General features: G+C 38.4%; 1 protein-coding gene across 1 annotated transcript in view; it reads left to right on the forward strand.

The window, feature by feature from the left end:
• LOC109936240 (protein ZGRF1) overlaps window positions 1-21,978 on the forward strand; it is a 446,880-nt gene extending 424,902 nt beyond the window's left edge. Inside the window, exons 18-22 of the mRNA XM_048601379.1 lie at window positions 1,291-1,425; window positions 4,422-4,686; window positions 5,439-5,587; window positions 19,311-19,399; window positions 20,811-21,978. Coding sequence (XP_048457336.1) covers window positions 1,291-1,425; window positions 4,422-4,686; window positions 5,439-5,587; window positions 19,311-19,388 — 627 coding nt within the window. The 3' untranslated portion in view covers window positions 19,389-19,399; window positions 20,811-21,978. The remainder of the gene's footprint in view (window positions 1-1,290; window positions 1,426-4,421; window positions 4,687-5,438; window positions 5,588-19,310; window positions 19,400-20,810) is intronic.
• The last annotated feature ends 1,438 nt before the right edge of the window (window positions 21,979-23,416 follow it).

Genomic DNA, 23,416 nt, shown 5'->3' on the forward strand with positions numbered 1-23,416 from the left:
GCTAAGATTGTAATTTGACCAACTAAGTAGAAGAAAGTTTTCTTTAGTTCAGATAATTTGAACTTTTGCAGAGAGATGAAGACCCAGTTATATCCTATATGCATCCTCACGAAACTCTAACTGAAAAGCTGTGTTAGGTAGAAGAACCATTGGTATGTGCCATTGCTTTGATGTAAGGCTTTGAAGGTATTTGATACTGTTAATCTTCATTGCTCCAGGATGAACAAGTAAACTGAGTCATAAAGTTGCAAAGCAGTGAAAGCTGAATGATTGAGGATAAGTCCTAAAAGTTAATAGGGCTCCATAGTTCAGTGATTAGGGCACAGGCCTTGGAAACCAGGGGTCGTGTGTTCAGCTCTCATGGGGGCCAGCGGGAACTTTAGGACAGCACGGTGGCTCCGTGGTTAGCACTGCTGCCTCACAGTGCCAGGGACCTGGGTTTGATTCCAGCAACAGGCGACTGTGTGGAGTTTGCACGTTCTCCCCGTGTCTGCGTGGATTTCCTCCGGGTGCTCCGGTTTCCTCCCACAGTCCAAAGATGTGCAGGTTAGGTGGATTGGCCATGCTAAATTGCCCATTGTGTCCAGGGGTGTGTAGATTAGGTGGGTTATAGGGGGATGGGTCTGGGTGGGATGCTCAGAGGGTCGGTGTGGACTTGTTGGGCTGAAGACCCTGTTTCCACACTGTAGGGATTCTATGATATGATGATTCTTCCAAGGCCCAGGATAGGGATACATTAACAGGGTCCTACAACTCTCGAGCGCTCCTATGCTTGGTCAGGAGTTAAGCCGTTGTGCTCAAGTCAGGGACAGTGCTGGTTGCCCAGGCCTGTATAGCACTAGGGCCCTGATTTCTTTCTCTGGCCCTACCTTTCATATCAAACTTCCCCTTTCCCCAATTTAGATTACACAGTGCTTCACAATTCCTGGACTTGCAGTTACATTCTGTTTGTTTGGACGCATTTTCAGTTTCCTTTTGTCAGAAAGGTTGAAAGTAAAGCTTTCTATGCAGTGCGACTTGGATATAGTTCATCTGATCAGTGCAGTGATGAAAGGGCTGTGTTAGCAATTTTGCCACACGTTGGATGCTGTCATGTTAATCCATATAGAGATAATTAGTTACTTCCTGGGAATGAGTAATCAATACTGAATAAAATCAGTGTAACTTAGCAGCCATATTTCGTGATCTTACCAAATTAAAAAAAAATAAGCACAGAACTCACATTAAATTTATAAAATATGAATGTTGCATGATTTCATTTTGTTGTAATTTATATCCTGATCTGTCCAGCTGGACAGGGATGGCAGCTGCCATAATCTAGAAGAAGCAACATTCACTGTGAAACTTATCCAGTCCCTGATAGCCTGTGGAATTAAAGGATCTATGATTGGAGTGATAACATTGTACAAATCTCAGATGCACAAGGTGAGTAAGATATTTCTATTTACATTTTAGAATTGTATTCTATTTACATTTGTTCAAATAGGTGTTTGGTAGTGCAGAACTTGAACATTGCTGAAAAAGACCCAGTTTTGTCAAAGCTTTTCATCTTACATTGTCAGTATGTTTCACATGCTAAATTGCCCATTGTGTCCAGGGGTGTGTAGATTAGGTGGGTTATAGGGGAATGGGTCTGGGTGGGATGCTCAGAGGGTCGGTGTGGACTTGTTGGGCTGAAGACCCTGTTTCCACACTGTAGGGATTCTATGACTCAACTCAAGGTGAAAACCAACGTTTATACTCCCTGAGTGAAGAGTACAGACTGGTTGTAAGTGGACTGTGTTTGGTAGAGATGTTGCTGTGGAGAATGCATCTTTTAATACTGATTGACAGTTAACTGCTAGGGGTGTTTAAATTGTAAACCCAGCAGGTTTTCTCTGATTAGTCATGACATTGCCCAGAAAAATGAACCAGAGAATGGCTGTCACCTGTTTTATTGAATTGAAACAAATGCAATGTGTGTATATGTTCTTTCTGTCTGCAAAGAACAGAGTCCTGTGTACCAACATAAGTAGCTTCCAGTACACGGAAGTGATATGCTACTGCATATTAGCAGTGTGCAACAACTAACTTCAGTTATTGTTCAAACCTTACACTTCCAAATGTGATGGCAAGTACATAGGAGGACTTGCAGAGCATATCATACAGCATATCTCTTCAGCTGTTTACAATAGGCAAGGTGCTGACCATACTCAACTTGCAAAATTTGCACCACAGTATCCAACATTAGATGGGATTCTGTAATTGGACAACACTTATAGAATAATCCTGAGTGTGTGAAGAATTATGCTGAAAGCCAGTTTATAATCAATAATTGGACATGCAGTGTAGGACACTTGCACATTTGAGTAAACCTACTGGTTTAAATTTTAAACAAAGTATGACATTTAACTATCATCAGCACTAATGCATGCATTCTCCATAACAACGGCTCTACTAAGCAAAGTCCAGTTGCCAGCTAATCGGGACTCTTCTCTTATGCAGCATAAATGTTAGTTTTCCCCTTGAATTTGCATTCTTGCGAAATGATCTGATGAATGCAAAGCAAAAAGGTTTGACAAAATTTGTCTTTATTTGTCAATACCTTTTGTTCTAGTGAACCTTCTGCAGCATTGTATTTGTTAAATTCGAGGAAGAGATACATTTTCTTTTGGCTGTGATATTTATAATAGGAACTGAAAATATGTTAACACATCTGTACATGAATACTAAGTCTTATAAGAATCATAAATATAATGTCATTAAAAAGTCCCATCAAGCCTGGTTATTCAATCAGATCATGGCTGATCCTCTGTTCCGCTGCGATCTGCCCTAACCATTGACTGTGTTGTTGATCAAATATCTGTCTAACACAATCTTGAATAAATTGAATGACTCCACCTTCTCTGCTTTCTGAGGTAAAGAATTTATGATTTTCTGAGAGAAGAAATTCCTCCTAATGTTTGTCTTAATTGGACAATTCTATAGTTTTAAACTGTGCTCCCTCATTCCAGATTCCTCAACAATGAAGTATTTCTCACCATTTGCCCTATCTTGCCCCTTTGGTATCTTATGTGCTTCAATAAGATTGTTCAGAAATAAGGGGCTGGATTTTAAGTTCTCATCATAGTGGGCAGGGTGATTACAACGGGAATCAGAAGTACATGGGAAACTCAGAAGTACAGTGTATCTCCTAGTGGCTTTAACTGACCAGTACATTACCATATTATTTCCAATTTGCAAGTGTGGTGATTGCACACACACATTGATTTCAACACCAGTATTTAAAAGTACATTCTAGAAGTTAGATTTGATGGATTCTGGAGTTGGGAACAGAACAAACTTAATTGGCAGAATAGAATGCACATACATCATTCTTTCAGCTATCACCATGACGTCCAGGAGCAGGGACAGGCCAAGATCCACCATTGGCTGGAATGCATGGCTTTTTACTGCATCCAGCAGTTCCGTCTGCTGGGTCCTGTGTGGGGCCATCATTTAGAGAAGGGTAAGAGTGGGATGAGGAGGGTTCAGATGAGTTTGGGACAAAGGAAGGAGGGCATTTAGGGGGTTGTGTAGGGCAGTATGCTGCAAGAGAGATTTGGGTATTAGGTTAGGAAGCAGCATGAGGTGACGAGGGAGAAGGAAGCTGGAAGAGGTATGAAGGTGGAGAAAAAGTAGCAAGAGGTGTAATGAGGAGAAGGAAACTGCAAGAGGGCTGTGGGTTAAGGGGGGAGGTAGCAAAGGAGAATGTACAGTTTTAAATGCGTCAAGAAAGGAATACTCAGCTAACCAGGATCCAAGAAAACTTAAAATCACTGAGGTAATAAATTTCTTGCAAACAAATGTGGAAAGTCTAATTTAGGGCCATATAGGTTCAGGAACTTGGAAAAATGCAATAGATCCTACTGTAATAAGCACTCTCAATTGTTAACTCCAAATCTGAGATTTAGATTGGAGATATAGTAACTAGGGTTGTAACAGGCTGCTTCAAATGTTCCAGATTTGTGCATGTGTGGTGGACATGGATTAGGTATGACTTCACCAGTCTGTGGAGCTGTCTTTAAGGTGATCGCTTTCTGAATGTAAAAGTGTCTGTTGGTGATTTCGGAAAAAAACTTACATTAACAATTTTTGCCTGTTGTTTCATACCAACATAAAAAAAATGGTATCCAGGAAATTAATGTTTCTCTTGTGTCTGTAGCTTTAAGTTTAATGGAGGATAAACAGTTATTGGCAATATCGATGAAGCGTTCTAATTCTGCCTTTATAAAAAGGGATTTATTGTTCCTCAACTTGCTTTGTTTACAATAGTGTATATGTTTCTACCTGCTTCAAAACTTTGGTTTAATTTTATCAGTTGTTTCTGGAAGAATTTGTGGACACTTTCACCAATGAAAGAAGTGCCAGCTAACAATCCATTTTTTCCTAAATGCTCACAGTTATGTGGAATGCTTGACTACACTGCAAAATGTGACCCTGCTGAGATTAAAGCTGTACACATTTCAACAGTTGATGCGTTCCAAGGAGCAGAGAAGGAGATTATTATATTGTCCTGTGTGAGGACTCGTCACGTTGGGTTCATAGACTCGGAGAAGCGCATGAATGTAGCACTTACCAGAGGGAAAAGACACCTGCTGATAGTAGGCAATCTGACTTGTCTAAGAAACAACAGATTGTGGAAAAGAGTTATTCATCACTGTGAAGGTAAAATGTCTCAGAACAATGAGTACATGAAATTAGGAAACAAAATTTGTACTCTGCACTTGAAGCTTTCCTCAATTCGCTCTAATGTGCAGCTGAGAACTTTTCCTTATGCTTCAAAACTGCGAAAGTATGCTGGTATAGTGTCCCATTTGGGAGTATCGTATTAAACTATATGTCCTAATTTCTGATACTTGGAAGTAACCTAATGATGTTATTGAAATTTTAGGATCTGCTAGATTTTTATTTTGTACTTTTTTTTGGTATATTGATTTCAGCTACACCAGGTAATAAAATATTCAGGTTGACTAAGGTCTCATTAAAGAAAAACTGTCCCAATGCAACAGTGTAAGGATAAGTTATTCTTCAATTGTAATGTTAAATCAAATCAAAATTTCCAGGCAGAAGTATTGTGTGACAATTATTTTTTTTAATCCGTGCAACGTAAAATTTATTTGGGAAATGAACTGCTCCTCATGTTCTTGGTAGAATCACATCAGCAGCTTTTCCCCACAGGCTCTTTAGTGGCATAGAGCGTGTCTAAAAGGTTTGTTTTTAATCAGACGTTAAGAAATATGTCTATACAAATGACGTGATATTTCTTCAAAGAAAATATCTGTGATAATGTCTTACAGTTGAGTAAAATTGGGACATTGTTTTGATTGAAGAACATGTACAATATTTTCAAAGAAGAAAATCCACCTGGTCTATATAGGCAGGTAATTGACATTAATGAAATACATATTTGTTCCCAGTGAGAGAAAATGGCTTGAAACATGCGTATCGATGTGAACCAGAACTGGACCAGATCATAAAATGTTATAGTGAACAGACGGCGGCCGAGAAAGGACAGAAAAATCTGAAGTCCAGAAGCAAGCCAGTTCTCCCTGAAGAGGGCAACAAAGTAAGGATATTAATATTCTATCGTTATTTTTTTCAGTGAAGTTCCTTATTGTCATTTTGTCACAGTGGTGGGGTGAGTGAGGGTTTGTTAATGATGAGGGATGCGAGTGGTGACAACTGAAGGGTTTGACAGCCTTCAACACGACTGGGACAAAATCTCAGCTAACGGATTCAAGTCTCTTAACCAGTTCACCTTGGCTCCCACCCTCCTCTGTGGCTACTTCTAGGGAGGTCAGTCCGACTCTATTTCGCCTCTCCAGAACAAAACTTTGATGAACAGGAACCCTGGGTCCCCTGATTCGGGAATTTTCCCAACTTAAGCTTCCTCCTTCACTGGCAAAAATCCAGTCATTTTAAATGTTCCTAGGAAAGTGCACTGTCTGCATTATCATAAGCCACAAATCAGCTTAAAATCTGTGCAATAATTTTCAGATAAAGTGTGCATTTGCATGGAGCCTTAATTCTCAATATTGGATGCATGCTGAAATATCTCCCTCCAGCAGCTCTTAAGCCTTTGCTCCTATCTAACCCCGTGTTGTGCATGCCCTGGGGGTATTTGATGGGGACTGTTTCTAATGCTATGCTGTAGAAGGTTGATGTAAACTGAGGAATTATGTCTCATTCCCCAGCATTGCCAAAAATATGTATTTTTGGAAACCCTTGAGTGTTTCTTGAATCTGTTAAATGCTTGAGACTCTGGTTTGTTAAAATGTTAATATTTATGTCACTTTATTTTTGTAAAATAAAATGTTAGTGTTAGAGGTAGTATTAAAAGTTTTAAGTTATCGCTGTGTATCCCAGGGGAGCGCTTGTCTTTTGCTATGTAGTTGTATATGTGTACAGTAATATTAAATAATATACATAAAGGCATTATATTAAATGATCTTTCCTTCTCATAATGTTTAATTCTGTGAAGAATGCTTTTACTATGAGAAAAAAATTCTGTGTACAGCTGTGATCATTACTTGCTTGCCAGATTCCAAAATACATTATTGGAACATCACATACATTTAATTAATCAGAAGGTACAAGATTTATGGTTCTTATGCAAGTATTTAAACTTAAACAGTGAGAAAATATTTAACTCGTGAAGCTTCGAGATGGAGTAGGAGACAAGTGAACTTGAAAAATGTCTTGATTGAAGATTTCATTTTGAAGTCACATACCTTGACCATAATAGTTCATTATTGCACACTGGATCCTAACACAGTTGCTGTTTTCTTTTAATCATTAGCCTTATGACTGCCCCTTAGGCTAAAATTTATGGTACAACATACTTCTGTTCTATTCAAACTGGGCTGAGTTTCCTCATTCATTTTAAATCTGTAGCAGATCTGTAACACTTTCCTCCACCTCCAAAACAATATCAAACTCCAGTTCTACCTGTCTTAGCAAAAATCCTAATCCATGCCAAAGTCCTGAAGAAGGGTTATACCCGAAACAGCCTGGTTTGCTGTGTTCTTCCAGCCTCCTGTTTGTCTACCTTTTATCATTAGAAAGCTCAGTTTCACAAGAGTTTGTCTTGCCAGTGTCAACCCTCCATAAGCTTCAAATACTTCAAAACACAATGTCCTCTAGTTCTATGATAATTGTGTCCAACACGTTTTTTGACTTCTCACACTCTGAGAATTCTCACACTAGCACACAGGTGTAGCAGGAAGGCTGGAATGTTGGAAGAATGGAATGTTGGCCCTTATTTCAGGGGGCTTGAGTATAAGGGTAAGGGATGTCTTACTGCAACTGTTTAAGGTGCTGTGGAGACCACATCTGGAGTACTGTGAGTAGGTTTGGTCCCATTATTTTAGGGAAAGATATAATTTCATTGGAGGTGGTTCAGAGAAGGTTTACTAGGTTGATTCCTGGTCTGGAGGGATTGTCTGATGATCAAAGATTAAACATATTGTGTCTATTTAAGGCTGAGATAGATAGAGTTTTGAACAGTAGTGGAATCAAGTGTTACTGGGGGAAAGGGCAGGAAAGTGGACATGAGGAATATTGGATCAGCCATAATCCTGTTGAATGGCGGAGCAGGCTCAATGAACCAATGGCATACTGCTGTTTCAATTCATATGGTCATGGAGTCATACAGCATGGAAACAGACCCTTCCGTCCAACTAGTCCATGCCGAACAAATTAAAGTAGTCCCACCTGCCAACTCCTGGCCCGTATCCCTCCAAACCTTTTCTTTAAATTGTTATCTTATCCTAGTCCTCAAATCCCTCCTTTTCTTTACTTCACTTCCCTCAATGATTGCCTACCGATTGTGTGTCCCCAGATGAACCCTCTACTCCTCTTCCATTCTTTGCCTCTCAAAATCATTCTTTCAATTTTTGAAACTTTTCCTAAATCTCTCACATACCACCTGTCATTTATCTAGATCATGGTTAATTGAGTTCAACACTGTGTTTGAAGGGGAGAAATGTAAAATATGTACCAAGATTTGATTGAGGGTGACTTTGATGGAATGAGACAGAAATTGTCCACAGTAAATTGGATAAATCTGTAACCGTGTAAAATAGCTGAAAATCAATGGGAAGTGTTCAAAACATTTCAAACAAAACTAGTTTAATACTGTTAGGAGAGAAGAGCTCTTTTTATCAGTAAAGGTTGCCATGGGCAACAAAAAGGTTGGGACAGACAAGTGGAGTCAATACCTTAATATAAGGTAATTGAAAACCTGTTACAAATGGGTAAAGAGGGGTGAATTGACACCCCTTTTTTTTAAACCCTATAGTTAGTCACTACCAAGGTTTTATTTCTTTTTAGCATATAGATACATTAAAACTTGGTCACTGGATCAGAATTAAGGAGCTAATTGCAAGATTTCTTAAGTGAAAGAAAGAGGAATTTTATTACCCTGAGAATATTAGTATAACACCACATCAAACATGCACAAAAATAGGCATGAAGCTTAGGAAGGTGAGAGTAGCTAGTACAACAAGGAAGATCTTAGGCAGTTTAAAAAGTTCTTTGAGTCTTTTAAGTTAGTTTAAAATGTTCTTGGAGTCTTTGAGTTATTTCAGTTGAACCTAAAGCCACGACTGTTCATTCCACATCTTGTTTCTTAAGCAGGAGCAAAATTTGTAAAATTCTCAAGTTCTCAGTGAATGGATGTTTTTCTGATTTGTTTTATCACTGGTACTGACTTCCTGAAATAATGATAAGGCAAAAGGGACAGTGAAAGAGAGCATCTTCAGTGTTCCCAATCCATTTTTTCTTTCTTTCCTGCTACACGTCTGCCAGACAGCTTCTAAATTTTAGTTGCTTTGTATAGTCTTAAGCCTGGTTTGGTGTCTTTTCAAGCTGGAGAGTTGCAGGCAACCTTTTATGTCTAACTTATCGTATAAACGTAAATTAAAGAAGGAAATACAATGCTTCACCTGATTCAATGGCTGGTTTCAATGTTTTTAGATAAAATGGTACATTCAGTTCAAATGATTTTGTTATTCCACATTGGTTTCCTGAATTTGCCTCAATCTGTCATCAGGTTATTGCAGAGACAATCTTAGATCCATATGTTTTAAAACTATTTAGTCCATGAAGATCCCAGATATACAAATCAGATTATGGAAGTTGAAAATTGGTTGTTGATGTTTTCCACTATTGTGTCAACACCTTGAAAATTTGCATCTGATCAGAGAAACCCAATGTAGATTTGTAAAGGGTAGGTCATGTCTGACAAATACAATTGAAATTTATTGAAGATTTGGGGATCAGAGAGATATGTATGACTGTTATTTATAACGACTTGCAGAAGGCTTTTGATTTAGTTCCTCCTAAGAGATTGTGAGCTGAACTTGGAACTCGATTGAATTGCAAGCAAATTTTTGGCTGGGAAATTAGCTGAGCAGCAAGAGGCAGAGAGTCAAGATAATGTCATGCCAGAGCATTGCATTTTCAGGAGGGTATTCCAGCATTTTGACGTACCAGTGAAGGAGTAGCAATGTACTTCCAAGTAAAGGTATTTGAGATTTGAGTAATTATTTCCTGCTGGTTGTGTTGCATATAAATTAAGAATACGATGGCCATCTGGCACCTCAAGATCCTGCCTCATCCAATAACCTTTCCCTCCAATGCTTATCAAGAATCTGTCTACCTCCACCTTAAAAATAAATTCAGAAATTCTGCTTCTACCATCCCTTGAGGCAGACAGTTCCAAAGACTCATGATGCTCTGAGAAAAAATGTCTTAGCTCAGTCATAAATATTATGACCCCTTACTTTGAAATAGTGATCCCTACTTCTAGATTCTCCAACCAAAGGAAACATTCTTTTCATGTGCACCTTGTCAAGACCCCTCAGGATCTTATATGCTTCAATTAAGTCAGCTCTTATTCTTCTAAACACCAGTGGATATGAACCTAGCCTGTCCAACCTTCCCTCAGATCCTCTTTCCAGGTACACAGTGCAGTCCATCAGGCAAGCCAACCTTCCATCCACTGACTCCATCTATACTTCCTGCTGTCTCGGAAAGGCAGCCAACATAATCAAATACCTCTCCCATCCTGGTTATAATGTCTTCCAACCTCTTCTGTCGGGCAGAAGGTACAAAAGCTTAAACACGTGTACCAACAAGTTCAAGAACAGCTTCTTCCCCACTGTTATGAAACTTCTGAAAGGACCTCTCAAATTTCAAATTTAATGTTGACGTCACTCTTTGTGCACCTTCTCTGCAGCCATAACATTGTATTCCTTGTTGTGCTCTATTACCCTAATGCACTTTGTATGGTATGGTCTGCCTGTACTGTACACAGAACAAAATTTTTCCCTGTACTTAGGTACATGTGACAATAATAAATCAAATTAAATAAAATCAAGATATTAATCTGGCAAATATTCTCTGAACTGCTCAAAACACACTTGCATGCTTCCTTAATTGAGGAGACCAATATTGTACACAGTATTCCAGTTTTACATTAGGGCATGGGTGAAACCACATCTGAAGGTGTTCCCATGTGTCTGCTCCCCTTTTCATTCAAAGTGGCTGCGGTCGCAGGTTTGAAAGGTGCTCTTGAAGGAGCCTTGACCAGGTGTTGCGGTACATCTGGTGGATGGTATTGCTTACCACTCTGTGCTGGTGGTGGGGGACATAATGTTGAAGATGGTGAATGGGATGCTGATCAAATTGGCTATTTTATCATGGTTAGCATCAAGCTTCTTGATGTTAGATCGGCATTCAGCAAATACATAGTATTCAACCAAATTCCTGTCTTGTAGGTTGTAGTCAGGCTCTGGGGAGTCAGCAATGGAGTTACTCATTGCTGGATTCCCAGTTTCTGACTTCTAGTGCTGTATTTATATGAACGTATGAACCAAGAGTAAGCCCATTAGTTTTTTGAGCCTGCCTCACCATTTAATTAGATCATGGCTCATCTGATTTTAACATTTCCATGTACCCCTAATAATTTTTCAACCTCTTGGTAATCAAGAATATGTCTATCCATGCCTTCTTCCAGTTGGTTTTCTAGTCAGTGTTGATGGTAGGGAATTCATCGATTGTAATGCCATTGAGCATTAAGGGGAAATAGCTACATTTCTTCTTGTTGAACATAATCATTGTCTGGCACTTAATTGGCACAAATGACATTTGCTACTTATGAACCAAAGCTACTTATGTTGTCTAGGTGTTGTTGCTCGTAAGCGTGATCTGTTTCAGAATCTGATATATTGTGGTTGGTGTTGAATACTGCACTTGGCAAACATCCACACTTCTGACCATATGACGAAGAGATGCTCATTAATTAAGCACCTGAAAATGGTGATAACGTGATAACATGTCTGAACAGGTTAATTAATAATATCCTGCACTGAGGAACTGAGATTTTTATTGCACAGTGGTCATGTCCCTACCTCTGAGCCAGAAGATCTGGGTTCAAAGATGTGTATTAACATGTCTGAACAGTTTGATTTTAAAAAAAAAATACGAGGAGCTCCTACAGTGATGTACTTGGGCTGAGATTACGGCCTAGAACAATTACAACCGTCTTCCATTGTACTAGTTGTGACCCCAAAAGGCGAAAGAGTGTTCCTTGATTCCCATTTATTTTAGCTTTAATTGGCTCCTGTGATTCCACATTCAGTGAAAATGTTGTCTTGATGACCAGGTGGTGTCAAATAGTGAAAAGCTAGATACAGCATAGGTCCAAAGAGACTCGGGCATCTGAACACATAGGTCATTAAAATGTCAGGAGCAAGTGCAGAAAATAATCAAAAGTTAATAGAATGTTGGCCTTTATATCTAGAGAGCAAAAATACTAAGGGTTGATGTTATGCTTTAGCTGTGTAAATCTCTGGTTATATCACACTTGGAAACTACTTAATTCTGGGCACCATCCCTAATAAAAGTTTTATTGGCTTTGAATAAGTGCAATGTAGGCACATTAGAATGATATCTGGACACCAAGATTTAAATAAGGAGGAGATGTTAAGCAAACAGGGTTTCTATTCTCTGGAACTTAAGTAAAGGGATGATTTGATATAAATTTTGAAAATATCAAGGACGGGTAAATGAAGAGAAACTATTTCTGTTGATTGATTAATCTAGCTGTAGGAACTGTAGTCTTCAACATTAGAGCCAGATCTTTCAGGAATTCAGTTAGAAATACTTCTGAATGCAACAGGTGGTAGAAGTTTGAAATTCTTTTCTATAGCAGTTGATTCTATACCAGTTGTTAACCTTGAAACTGAGACTGAGATTTCTTTTATCAGTTAAAGCTATTAACGGATATGGGACGAGATAGATATAGAGATTTAGGGTGGCAGGTCAGTCATGATTTCACTGAATAGTGAAACAGGCTTGCAGGACTATTCTTATTCCAATGTTCCTACCTCCCTCCCAATTTCAAATGCCTCTTCAAATTGGTCATCATCCATCAAAACTTGGGTCCTAACGCATGAGGTTTGTTACCATGTGTCTTCTGCTTGGTGTCTGTTTTCCTCCACTTTCCTAAAGCCCAGAGTTGATTTACCTAATGTGAAGAATCCTGTAGAAATGTAAGTTGGTTATTTTTGCTCAGGAAACAATGTCATAGCTCATAGAATCATAGAATCCCTACAGTGTGGAAACAGGCCCTTCAGCCCAACAAGTCCACACTGACCCACGGAGCACCCACCCAGACCCATCCCCCCACCCCATAACCCACCTAATCTACACATCCCTGAACACTGTGGGCAATTTAGCATGGCCAATCCACCCTAACCTGCACATCTTTGGAATGTGGGAGGAAACCAGAGGATCCGAAGGAAACCCATGCAGACATGGGGAGAATGTGCAAACTCCACACAGTCTGTCGCCTGAGGGTGGAATTGAACACGGGTCCCTGACGCTGTGAGGCAGCAATGCTAACCACTGTGCCACTGTGCCGCCCCTAAACTGACAGGTAAGTACCACACGTACTTGAAAGCTGCTGAGTAGGAGAAACATGATCAAGCAGCACCCCGAAACAACAAGCTCTTTGATACATTTACTGACTCTGTTCTGTTTTGTAACTGGCCACTGTTTAAATTGGATAATTGAATTCATTAAATATCCTTTTAGTTAACACTGGAGAAGGCAGTGAGACATTTGGGATTTGGTTTCCAGATAAAGCTGTAATTTCACAATATTCCTGGTAGTGGCACTGCAAGCTATCAAAAGTCAATGGGCTTCCATTCAGCTTTGTAATACAGGTATAGACACAAACTGAGTGTAGCAAGATATTTACTACTGTCCTATCTCAAAATGCACTGAGGGCATAAAAGAAAAATATAGATTTTTAAAATGTATCTCTGATTTTTTTTCTTGTGCAACATTTGAAGTGAAACCAAGGATTCAGGTATCACAGAAGTTGTTTAGAGTGCTGCATTTAGGGAAACAGAAAACAAGAACCTCTGAATGCTCCATGAAAAATGGCAAAAGTAAGGTGCTATCTGAAATGGGCATGATGATCTCTGTGCATGATGATAAATACGTACTTTCTCTGCTGACAATAGAATTTCCAAAGATTTATCTCAAGTATAACAAAGGATATGCAAGTAATTCAAGAATTTGTCCTTAACATGAAATGGCCCAGGGCATGAAAGTTCTAAAAAAAATCAAATTTGATACTGAGCTGCAATATAAGGGCAGTTGATAAAATCATAGAAAATTTATAATACAGAGGAGACCATTTGGCCCATTGTGTCCAAGCTGGTTGATGAAGAACTACCCTATCTAATTCCATCTTTCTGCACTTGGTCCTCAGTCCTGCAGGTCATGGCTCTTCACATTGACACCCAAGTACTTCTTAAATGTGTTGACTGTTTCTGCCTTTACCAACCTCTCAGTGGTACAGGAAATAATGTCAGTCCCCTCTTACTATATTGTCCCCTATTCGACTACATTCCTTTTAACTCCCCCCACTTGGATGGCTTCCTGTAGTCTGATACCGTGGTCAGTTGCCCATCCACCCTGTAGCCCTCACTGTTGTACAAACAAGCTGAGTTGTGACAGTAGAGCAAACTTAAACATAATAAAAGCCAAATTGAGGACTTATCTTATATTAGCCTTAAGCAAAAATCACCACTTTCTAACAGAATGCACTGCATATGTTTCGTATTAGGGAAACTGAAACAGAAAATATGTATCTTTATGAAATATCTGTAATTGTGATTATGATGGAAATTCAAATAAGTGATGATAAATCTCACATAAATTTTCTTTTATTCTAAACTAGCCATGTTCAATTCTCAAACAAAGCTTTTATTTCTGTTGTCTTAAAAACTGAAACACTTATAAATTGATATCAAGCTCCTTTCGATTGTGCAGGTAAATGAGAAGAAATTTCCCTCTTTCATTGATTATTGCATTCAAAAATTAGAATTTTGCAAACCATTATATTTTACCTTTTCAAGAATGGTAAATTAAGTTGACAAATCAAAGTGCATTTCTAATAGTTTTCTTTTAATTACCTAATGGGAATGAAAACCTTAGTATGCAAATTATCTTGTGATGTCTGCAAAAATATATTCAGTTGCAAGGGAAAAAAAATATATATTGGAAGGCCTTTGTTCACAAAAACAGTGGTGATTTTGTAAAGAAGGCCAATTGTCAATAAAGATGGTATGAGTAAAATCTTTCTGTCTTATTCTCTGGTGCCATGGTGGGGCAATTTACGGTTTGCAAATTGGATTAATGCGGTTTCCAGTTGCACTTTATCAGACCAAATTAATTGAGAATGTGTTTTCAGAGTTCCCAACCAATTAGGGAGATGATAAGGCCTCTATCAAAGGAAGGGACCACAGCTTGTTGCAGAAAAGCTCAGCAGTATTTGGGTTTTTTTGGCTGCAGCACCCACAGGAATGGAGAGGACACATGGGAAAGCTATTGCCTCGATCTCTCACTTTTAACTGGAGGTTCAACTGAACAGCTGCAGCAAGCTGAGCTCTCCCAAGGAGCAGAAGAGCAGGGCAGCCTCTTCAACTAAGCAATTACAAGGCACTTGATAGACCTCAGCTGGAGTATTGTGTACATTTGTGGGCGCCACATTAAGTGAAAGATGTCAGTGCATTAGAGAGAATGCAGACGCAATTGACTAGAATGGTTCCAGGTATGAAAATCTTCAGCCATGGTGATAGATTGAAGAAGTTGTGTCTGTTCTTCCTGAAGAGAAGAAGGCTGAGAGAAGATCTGATTGTGGCTTTCAGTATCATGAACGAGCTGAACAGAGTGAAGCTGTTTCCGCTTGCAAAAGTGACAAGAACGAGAGGGTGTAGATCTAAAGTGATGTGCAAGCAATGCTTGGAAATATGGTGGAGGCAGGTTCAATTGAGGCACTCTAGAGGGCATATCATGATTATTTTGGATAGTAATGGTGTGCATAGATATGGGGAAAAGGCAGAAAATCGGCATTAAGTAATAGAACCAGTGCAGGAATGATGGACTGAATGGCCTCCTTCTGCACTATAATAATTCTATGATTCTGTAACATGGTTAGATGTAGCCAAAGAAGTCAGCAGCTGGACTACTGTATTTTCCTCCAACCCTCCCAAGTCTTCAGGAAATCAGAAAGGGTGAGTGTTTTAATACTTTCAGAAGCCAATGCCCACCACTCTGACTTGGACAGAATTTTCTTACACAGCATCCTCTGGTTGGCACAAGTTGTAGCTCTAATTATACCTCTTTCATCTTCATGTGAGCAATCAACACGCATATTTTCCCTCACCTCTTGCCTCCTGCCTTGCAGTTATGCTGCACAAATGGAATCCTTCCCCACTATGGTATACAAGCCATTACCAGTTCTAACAACTACCAGCTTTCTCTTTTTGCTGAGAGGCAGAGACGTGGGGTGGATGAGGTGGCCATGGTGACACTTCCAGTGACCAGAGTCTTTTATTGTCCATAAGCAACATATGTTCATCGCAGGACATTGGAAGTGGAGTTTTGGTCCCATGAATGCAGAGATCATCATTCACATACCAGTTGATGCTGAGCCTCCTGAGGCACTGGTACTGAGGCAAGGTGAGAGGGTTGGTCCTGTGCAAAGATAGGTGGTAGGTCAGAAGATTGGCAGAACATTGTAAAAAAAGAAAGAGATGGCTAAATTAATGAGGCAAAATTTAAAGAATATGAGAAAGCGAGCTGAAAATATAAAAACGTAGCAAGAATTTTTACAGACTTTCTTAAAAGAAAAGAGTTAACAAAGGAAGCATTGGTCCTGTGGGGATTAAGTCTGGGGAAGTAATAATAGAAAATAAGTAGACGGCAGATGAATTAAACAGGTATTTTTCATTATTCTTCCCTACAGAGAACGCAAGCAATGTCCCAGAAATAACTGTAAACCTAGAAAAGAAAGGGAGAAAGGAACTCAAGAAAATTATAATCACCAAGGAAGTGTTATTGAGCAAATTGCTGGACCTGTTTGCTGCCAAGTCCCTTGGTCCTGATGGACTTCATTCATAAGAACTGAAAAGAATTTATTAATAAGATAGTTGATGCATTGTTTTAAATTTTCCACAATTCCCTGGAATTTGAAAAGGTTCCTTTAGGTAGGAAAATAGTGAATATAACTCTTAATTCAAAAAGAAGGCAGAGAGAAATCGGGAAACTATAGGCCAGTTAATTTAATAGCTGTCCCTCTCATAGGTAAAACATTTGAAGCTATTACCAAAGATATTATAGCATGATGTTGAGAAATGTTCAAGGCAATCTGTCAGTCAGCATGGTCTTGTGAAAGGAAAATTATATTTAATCAACTTATTTGAGGTCTCTGAGGAAGTAATGTTGCGGATAAAGGGATACCAATGGATTTCCAGAGGGCATTTCATAACTTTCTACATCAAAGCTTATTGTAAAATTGAAAGCATATAGTTTAGGGGGTAACATTGGCATGGATAGAAGATTGTTTAGTTAGTTGGGAATACCATAGTAAGCCAAAGTGGATCATCTTCTGGCTGGCGTGATGTAATGGGTATTGTCCCACAGGGATCAGTCTTGGGGCCTCAAAGAAATGGTTGTGAAATTTGCTGATGACATAAAGATAGGTAGGAAAAGAAGTTGTGAAGAGATAGAGCAGGTTTTAAAGGGTCAACTGAGTGGGGAAAAATTCCTAGCAAATAGGGTATAATGTGATAAAATGTGAAACCATTTCTTTCTACTTCCACAGATCTACCGTTGAAGTTATGGAAGAGCATTAGGAGACCACCCTGTAAAAATGCATTCCCTTAATGTGCTAACAGGATTTCCACTTTCCTTGTGACAATCCATTTGCATAAGTATTAATAGTTCCAAGTGCATTTCACACTTGTTGTAGGAATTGTGATGTAGGTTTAATTTAAAGGGAAACGGTCATTTCATGTGATGAGCCCTTAAGAAGGTTTCTGAAGGTTGGAGGGGAAAGGACAAAAAGCTGACAGGAGAAAATGAAGCCAAAGGACAGACAGAGTGAAAACACAAATACAAACCAACTACTGTGAGCAAAGAATTCTTTTTGATGGTTGGTGCAGTGGACAAGGTTACAGGATTATCCCTTTTGATCTCTTCATCTCCATATGTCCAAAAGAGACAAGCTTTAGCCTGCCGTTGGCCTTTACCATCACTAACTGTGCCAGGCTTATGTTACATGTTACCTGCAGGTGTCCTTGCAACAGATGACACAGCAGTCCATCTTGGTTGCTGCTGAACCAGATGTTGTAAAGCCTGTTCTCTAAGCTTGCTCCAGGTAGATGTGTCAGGAACTGCAGGCATGGTTGACACTTTGGTAGGTGTAGATATTCAGAATCAGCTGGTTGTCAGTAAGCAAGGAATGTCTTCTTCCACACTACCATGCTTCAAGCATTAGGGCATGCACGGCAAATGTGGACAGAGGTCTAATATACAGATATCTATTCAATTTTTCACTCCATCTAGTTTTGTGCTGTACTGACATACAACTGAGGTGAACAGTTAGCCATTGTCATATTCTCTAATCTATCTTTGGAATTTTCTAACGCATTCTTCAACTTACACTGCTCATATTTACAGTTATTTCAAATGTATTAGAAGAAATGGTAAGTGTATTTTTACTTAAGTGAAATGTATTAGATTCTTGCATTAATGAATTATTGAGAACAGTTTATTTAAAGAGGTATTTGTCTTTAAAATTTGTACATTACCAGACCTTTCATTCACTGTGGCAAACAGTGATGATATACAGCAGATGCTCGTAATAATGCTGACATATATTTAATCAATCCTGCCCTCTACTGTAGCATAGACCTTTTCTTTAAGATCTTTCTACCCACCCACCATTTCCCCTACACCTGTACTTGTCTAAAACCTGGCACGTTAATAATGACCACTAGTGCTAGTCAGAAATTACTGAACTGCAATTTTAGAGGGAGTTTTGCTTGAACTGATCCAAAGGGAATGGCTTGTTTGGAAGCTTGGACGCTTCAGGATGACTGAGTGCCTTGCATGATTGGAGAAATGGGAGTTTGAGTAATAATGGAGGAGGGGAATCTCTGTGTTGAGAGGCAGGATCAAAAACCTGACGAGTGGGCGGAGGCCACTGGCCTTGTGACGGTAAGATAGAATTAAGTGCATCAGGGAATCAGACTCCTTGAGGGCAGGAAGGGAGGGGCTGAGATTCAGTGGTGGGTAATTGCCCATCATGGAGGCTTCTCAGTCAATATCTGCATCCAAGAGGTAGACATGAGTCCACCTACTCCTCATCTCTGTGTAGCTGTCAAATTCCCTTCGACTGTGTAAACTTGACCAACCAGTGTTAAAGTCTAAGACGTAAACTCTTAGTCTAATTAAGATATTTAAGATTCCAGCCTATCCTTGGAAAGAATTGGGTATCTGCTCAATGTCGTCTGAACTAAAACTGAAACTTGGCGGGTTTGTTAGGAAATAGATTCTTCAGACTTTAAATCAAACCAAGCTACCTGTTTCTCTTAATTAAAAATTCAGCCTCTTAATTCTGTTTTTCTCACCACAGATGCAGTCTGGCCTGCTAAATATTTACAGCATTTTCTGTTTGTATATTAATGCATTGTTATTTGACATTTTGTTTGGAAACTCGTAATTACAATGGAAAATGCCTTTTGCAGTAAAATAAAAACACAGTGCAACTTTAAAATCTGCAGTTAACTTTAACTGCAAGCAGTTATGAGAGATGAGAGATTAGTCCAGACTTAAAACTCATTGTGACAATCACTGATTAAAATGTAATACTTATTAATTTACTACATTTTTTCAATGTAACATCTATTCTGTTCACTTTGCAGGTTGTTAATACCACCGAACAGGCTGAAGGAGATAAAATGTCTGATGTGCAAGATTGCACAGATTATCTAAACAGATAGACTACTTCAAGGTGACTCAATTGATAACAATGCATTTATACTAGCACTATTTACACGCAATCACTCCTTTTCGAGTAAAGATCATTGAATGGTGTCAGCTCCATCACACATATTGGTATGGAAATTGATTTGCCCCTGAAGTCAGGAATAAACTTATTAGGAGGTCGTGAATCATCCAATTGAACAGGCCAGAGAAAATCCTCTTGTATTGGAATGTGACTGAAACGTTGGTGATGCCAATCGTAACCCCGAGAGATTGCATGACAATCCAACAGGGTGACAGTCTGTGAATGAGATTACTAGTACCATGCACACAGTCACTTATGGGCAGCAGTTGAGGGGAAGTTATGAATGATTTCAAAATGGAGTCGCATTGGCATTTGACAGAAATAAACTTGCACATCAATAAGAGTGGGGAATGAGACTGATTGGAATATATCTACAAACAGCTTGATGAGTTGAATGACCTTTTTGTACTCTAATGACTCTATGAAAATAGTCTTGAAAACAGATCATGCAGGCGAGAAATTGGCTCTGCAAAGCCCGATGTGGCTGGTGGGCAGCATGCATCTGTTTATTCCACAACAGGTTGGTGTTGTACCCCATAGCGCTTTACATATGAAGTAGTCACCAATCTGGCTATCTGCAGTCGCTTGCAAATTTACATTGAACGTAGGAGAGACACTCAAGCTTTTCTCGTTCCCACATTTGTCCCAATTTGCATATACAAATTACATAATGGTTTCAGGCAGATGTGTTTGGTAACCAATGCATAGCTGAGCAGTATGGAGTGCAGCACGAAATAAACGTGTACACCACCTGCTCAGATGGTGCGTTCAGTGCAGCAAGAGGCCACTCAGCCCATCAAATCCCTGTCCATTTGGAAAAAATCAGTTAATCCCATTCCCAACTCTTTGTATCCCCGCACCTTCATTTCCCACAAGTGTTCAACTACTTTTCTTTTGAACTCATTCTTGATCTCTGCTTGTACTACCTTCATAGGCAGCAACACCTGACAATAAATAAATATGGTTATGTTATTGTGCAATTGGTTATTTGTGCAATTAGTATCCACAGCATACCTTCACCTATCATTACTCTTTCTCCTTTCTTCAATTCTTCTTACACCATTTCAGTCCTCCCACCCAGTGACATCTTTACTACTCCATTTCTGTTTTGCCTTTCATTACCATCAATTTGCCCACCTACAACATGCATCGTCCATATCCCACAAGCATCACCCTAGATGAATCTGTTGACAAATGGATGGGAATAGGTGCCTGTTCCCAGAAATGATTGCTGAGGTTGCATCACTCTATACTGTAAGTGAGAACTGTCTCACAAGAGTCATCTTTACATTTAATTAAAAAAAAAACTAAATGTCGATGTATGGCTTAAATATGGTATTACATGTTTTAATAGTGGAAAACGAGAACAAGATGTCAATATCAAGAACATTGAGCAGAATGACAACAGCAAGACTGCACTAAGGCAATGCAAGTAAATCAATCTAAAAAGTAAATGTAACTGGAGTTTGAAAAATCAAACAGAAATTAATGTTGAGGATTATGGATAACTTTTTGCCTCCTCTCCCATTATAAACAACAACACAAAATGTGGATTAGTCTGACGAGGAGTGGTTGGAGACTTTTCCTGACAACAGGAAAGAATGATGTTATGGGTGTATTTAATTGTACTTTTGTAAATATAATGTAACATTTTTGTAATTAGACTGTATCAAATAAGAATTAGACCTATATGTTGTCATTTGTCATTTTATTTAACAATATCTGCATGTAAATACAAGACTCCACAGAAAGGTTAGACATTTCTCTCAACTATAGTTCTGCAAAATTGATTTTGATTTTTCTCTTATTTAATGTATATTTGGATTAACCTGCAAAGATAATTGATAATGGGAAGACTAAGGACTCCCAGGTCAACGAAAAACTCCTAGTTTTTCATATTGTGAACAAGTTATAGCTTATCATTTTATGGAAGACGCTTTCTGCAGATAAAATCAATTACTCTGCGTTGGAAACAAGTTTTAGAGGAGAAAGAATAAATACAAATCCACCGGTGTACTCTTGTATATGTTTTTATTTTAAAATTAATCAATCATAAATCTTTTGAATTACCAACTATGTCACAAGCTAGATGAGAACCAATCCAACTGTAATAAACAGATGTGAGTGACCAACAGCCACCTGTTGAAGGGACCAGTGATAAAATCGCAGGACCACTTCTAAAGATTTATTTATTTTTGTGTAAGATAAAAACTTCAGATATATTGCTACTTAGGCACCTTACAACAGTGTACCCATAAGTACTTAATTATTTGTTGAAGTGGAAAGGAATCGATGTTCATATTATGTAAAATGTTCAAGAAAATTATTTAAACTTCTCATAACAATAACTATAATAAATGTTATGGAATATACCAATAGAAAATAAAATCTTAAATGTTGATAAATTATCTGGATTGTGCAGAACACTTTGAGAAATAAAAATTGATGAAATATCTATTCCTGTTATCACTTCCAATTGTTTGTTTTATTCTAAAGACAGAAATAAAAATGTTCACTCATTGTCAAGTTTTCTGAATGGTTATTCAACATTTATTGTTTTCATATATCTTTAGATTTTCATTGAAACTTGTTTTTCTTTCCGAACAATCGCATGGTTATGGTTTGTCACAGCAAATACAAAGTTTGAACCAACCAAATCTAGGTGTGATGTATATTTTGCATATCAAGTTAGGCACCTCATATTTAGTTTGTGAAGTGTGATGTGCAAATTGCTGCTACATTACTTTTTAAGCCTAATTCCTGAGTGTTGTTCAGAGAAATGTGAAAGACATGTTTTTTTGTAAGGACAGGATTTGTAAGTGCAGATAAACCTCACTATTTGCATGCCCACCCTTTGCAAACTGGCTTATCAGCTTGATACTTACTGTGAACCTTTTTGCCCACTGTAACTCCAGTGATTTCCCATCTGCAGTTTTCCAGGAGTAAATATGCACACTGGGTCGTGAAAATCATCAACTGTGACATTCTCTGGGCATGCATCCTCATGAACAGCGGGGCTTTGTTGAAATGTTCAAAGTATTCTGCTAAGTAGAACTATGCACCTTTTAAAAAGGAAACCACAAAGCTTTAGTTATTAAGAAAATAGATATTAAAATCATTCATCGTTTAATTGTTTGGTGAGGGATCTTTACCAATTAGAAGTTTCCAGAGAGAAGCATCTCCATTCTCCATAACAATAAATTGCATTTAATTCAAGCGCTTCACATTTGAATTGTAGTAATTGTTTTATTGGCAAATACAGCCATCAATGAGTGTATAGTCCCACAGGCAGCAGCAAGATTAAATGACCAATTAATCTGTTTTTGGAGACACTGACTAATAAGCACACAACTTTCCTATTTTTCCTTGATGCTGTATCATGGCATCTTTTACATGCGTGTGAACAGATAAACAGGACATTGATTTAACATCTTATTCAAAAGGATTCACTTCCAACAATACAACACTCTGGACTGAGCTGAAGTATTAGTCTTCTGTGACTACATTTCTTGCAATGGAGTTTAAACTTCAGACTCAGTTGCTGTGAAACTGAAATTTAGTTATTTTACAGAAATAATAAATTACAGTGTAATTCTCAATGTACATAATACATAATTAATAGATCTCCTGTCATGACTCAGTGAATGAAACAATATTTTTTTTATTGGACTGTTTGTGATATTTGATGTGTAGTTTTATTAGTGCCACTGACCTACATTGACTGAATGCATTATATTGTTTCTTTTTCATAGCTATACTAAAAATTAGTCCCGTTTCCACAAAAATTGTGAAAGGGAAAGTACTGATGATTGATGCGTTTTTCAGCTTTATCTCAGAGCTGTTTACAACATCATGGTGCAGAGCACAATGGTGAATGATATGTAACAAGCTGAAGATCTATCTGGTATTTACTGATCCCGAGAACAGAAAAGGTGAAGGTCATGGGATTTAACAGAAATA

The sequence above is a fragment of the Rhincodon typus genome, chromosome 1 (assembly GCF_021869965.1).
Source record: "Rhincodon typus isolate 14 chromosome 1, sRhiTyp1.1, whole genome shotgun sequence".
Lineage (NCBI taxonomy): Eukaryota > Metazoa > Chordata > Chondrichthyes > Orectolobiformes > Rhincodontidae > Rhincodon > Rhincodon typus.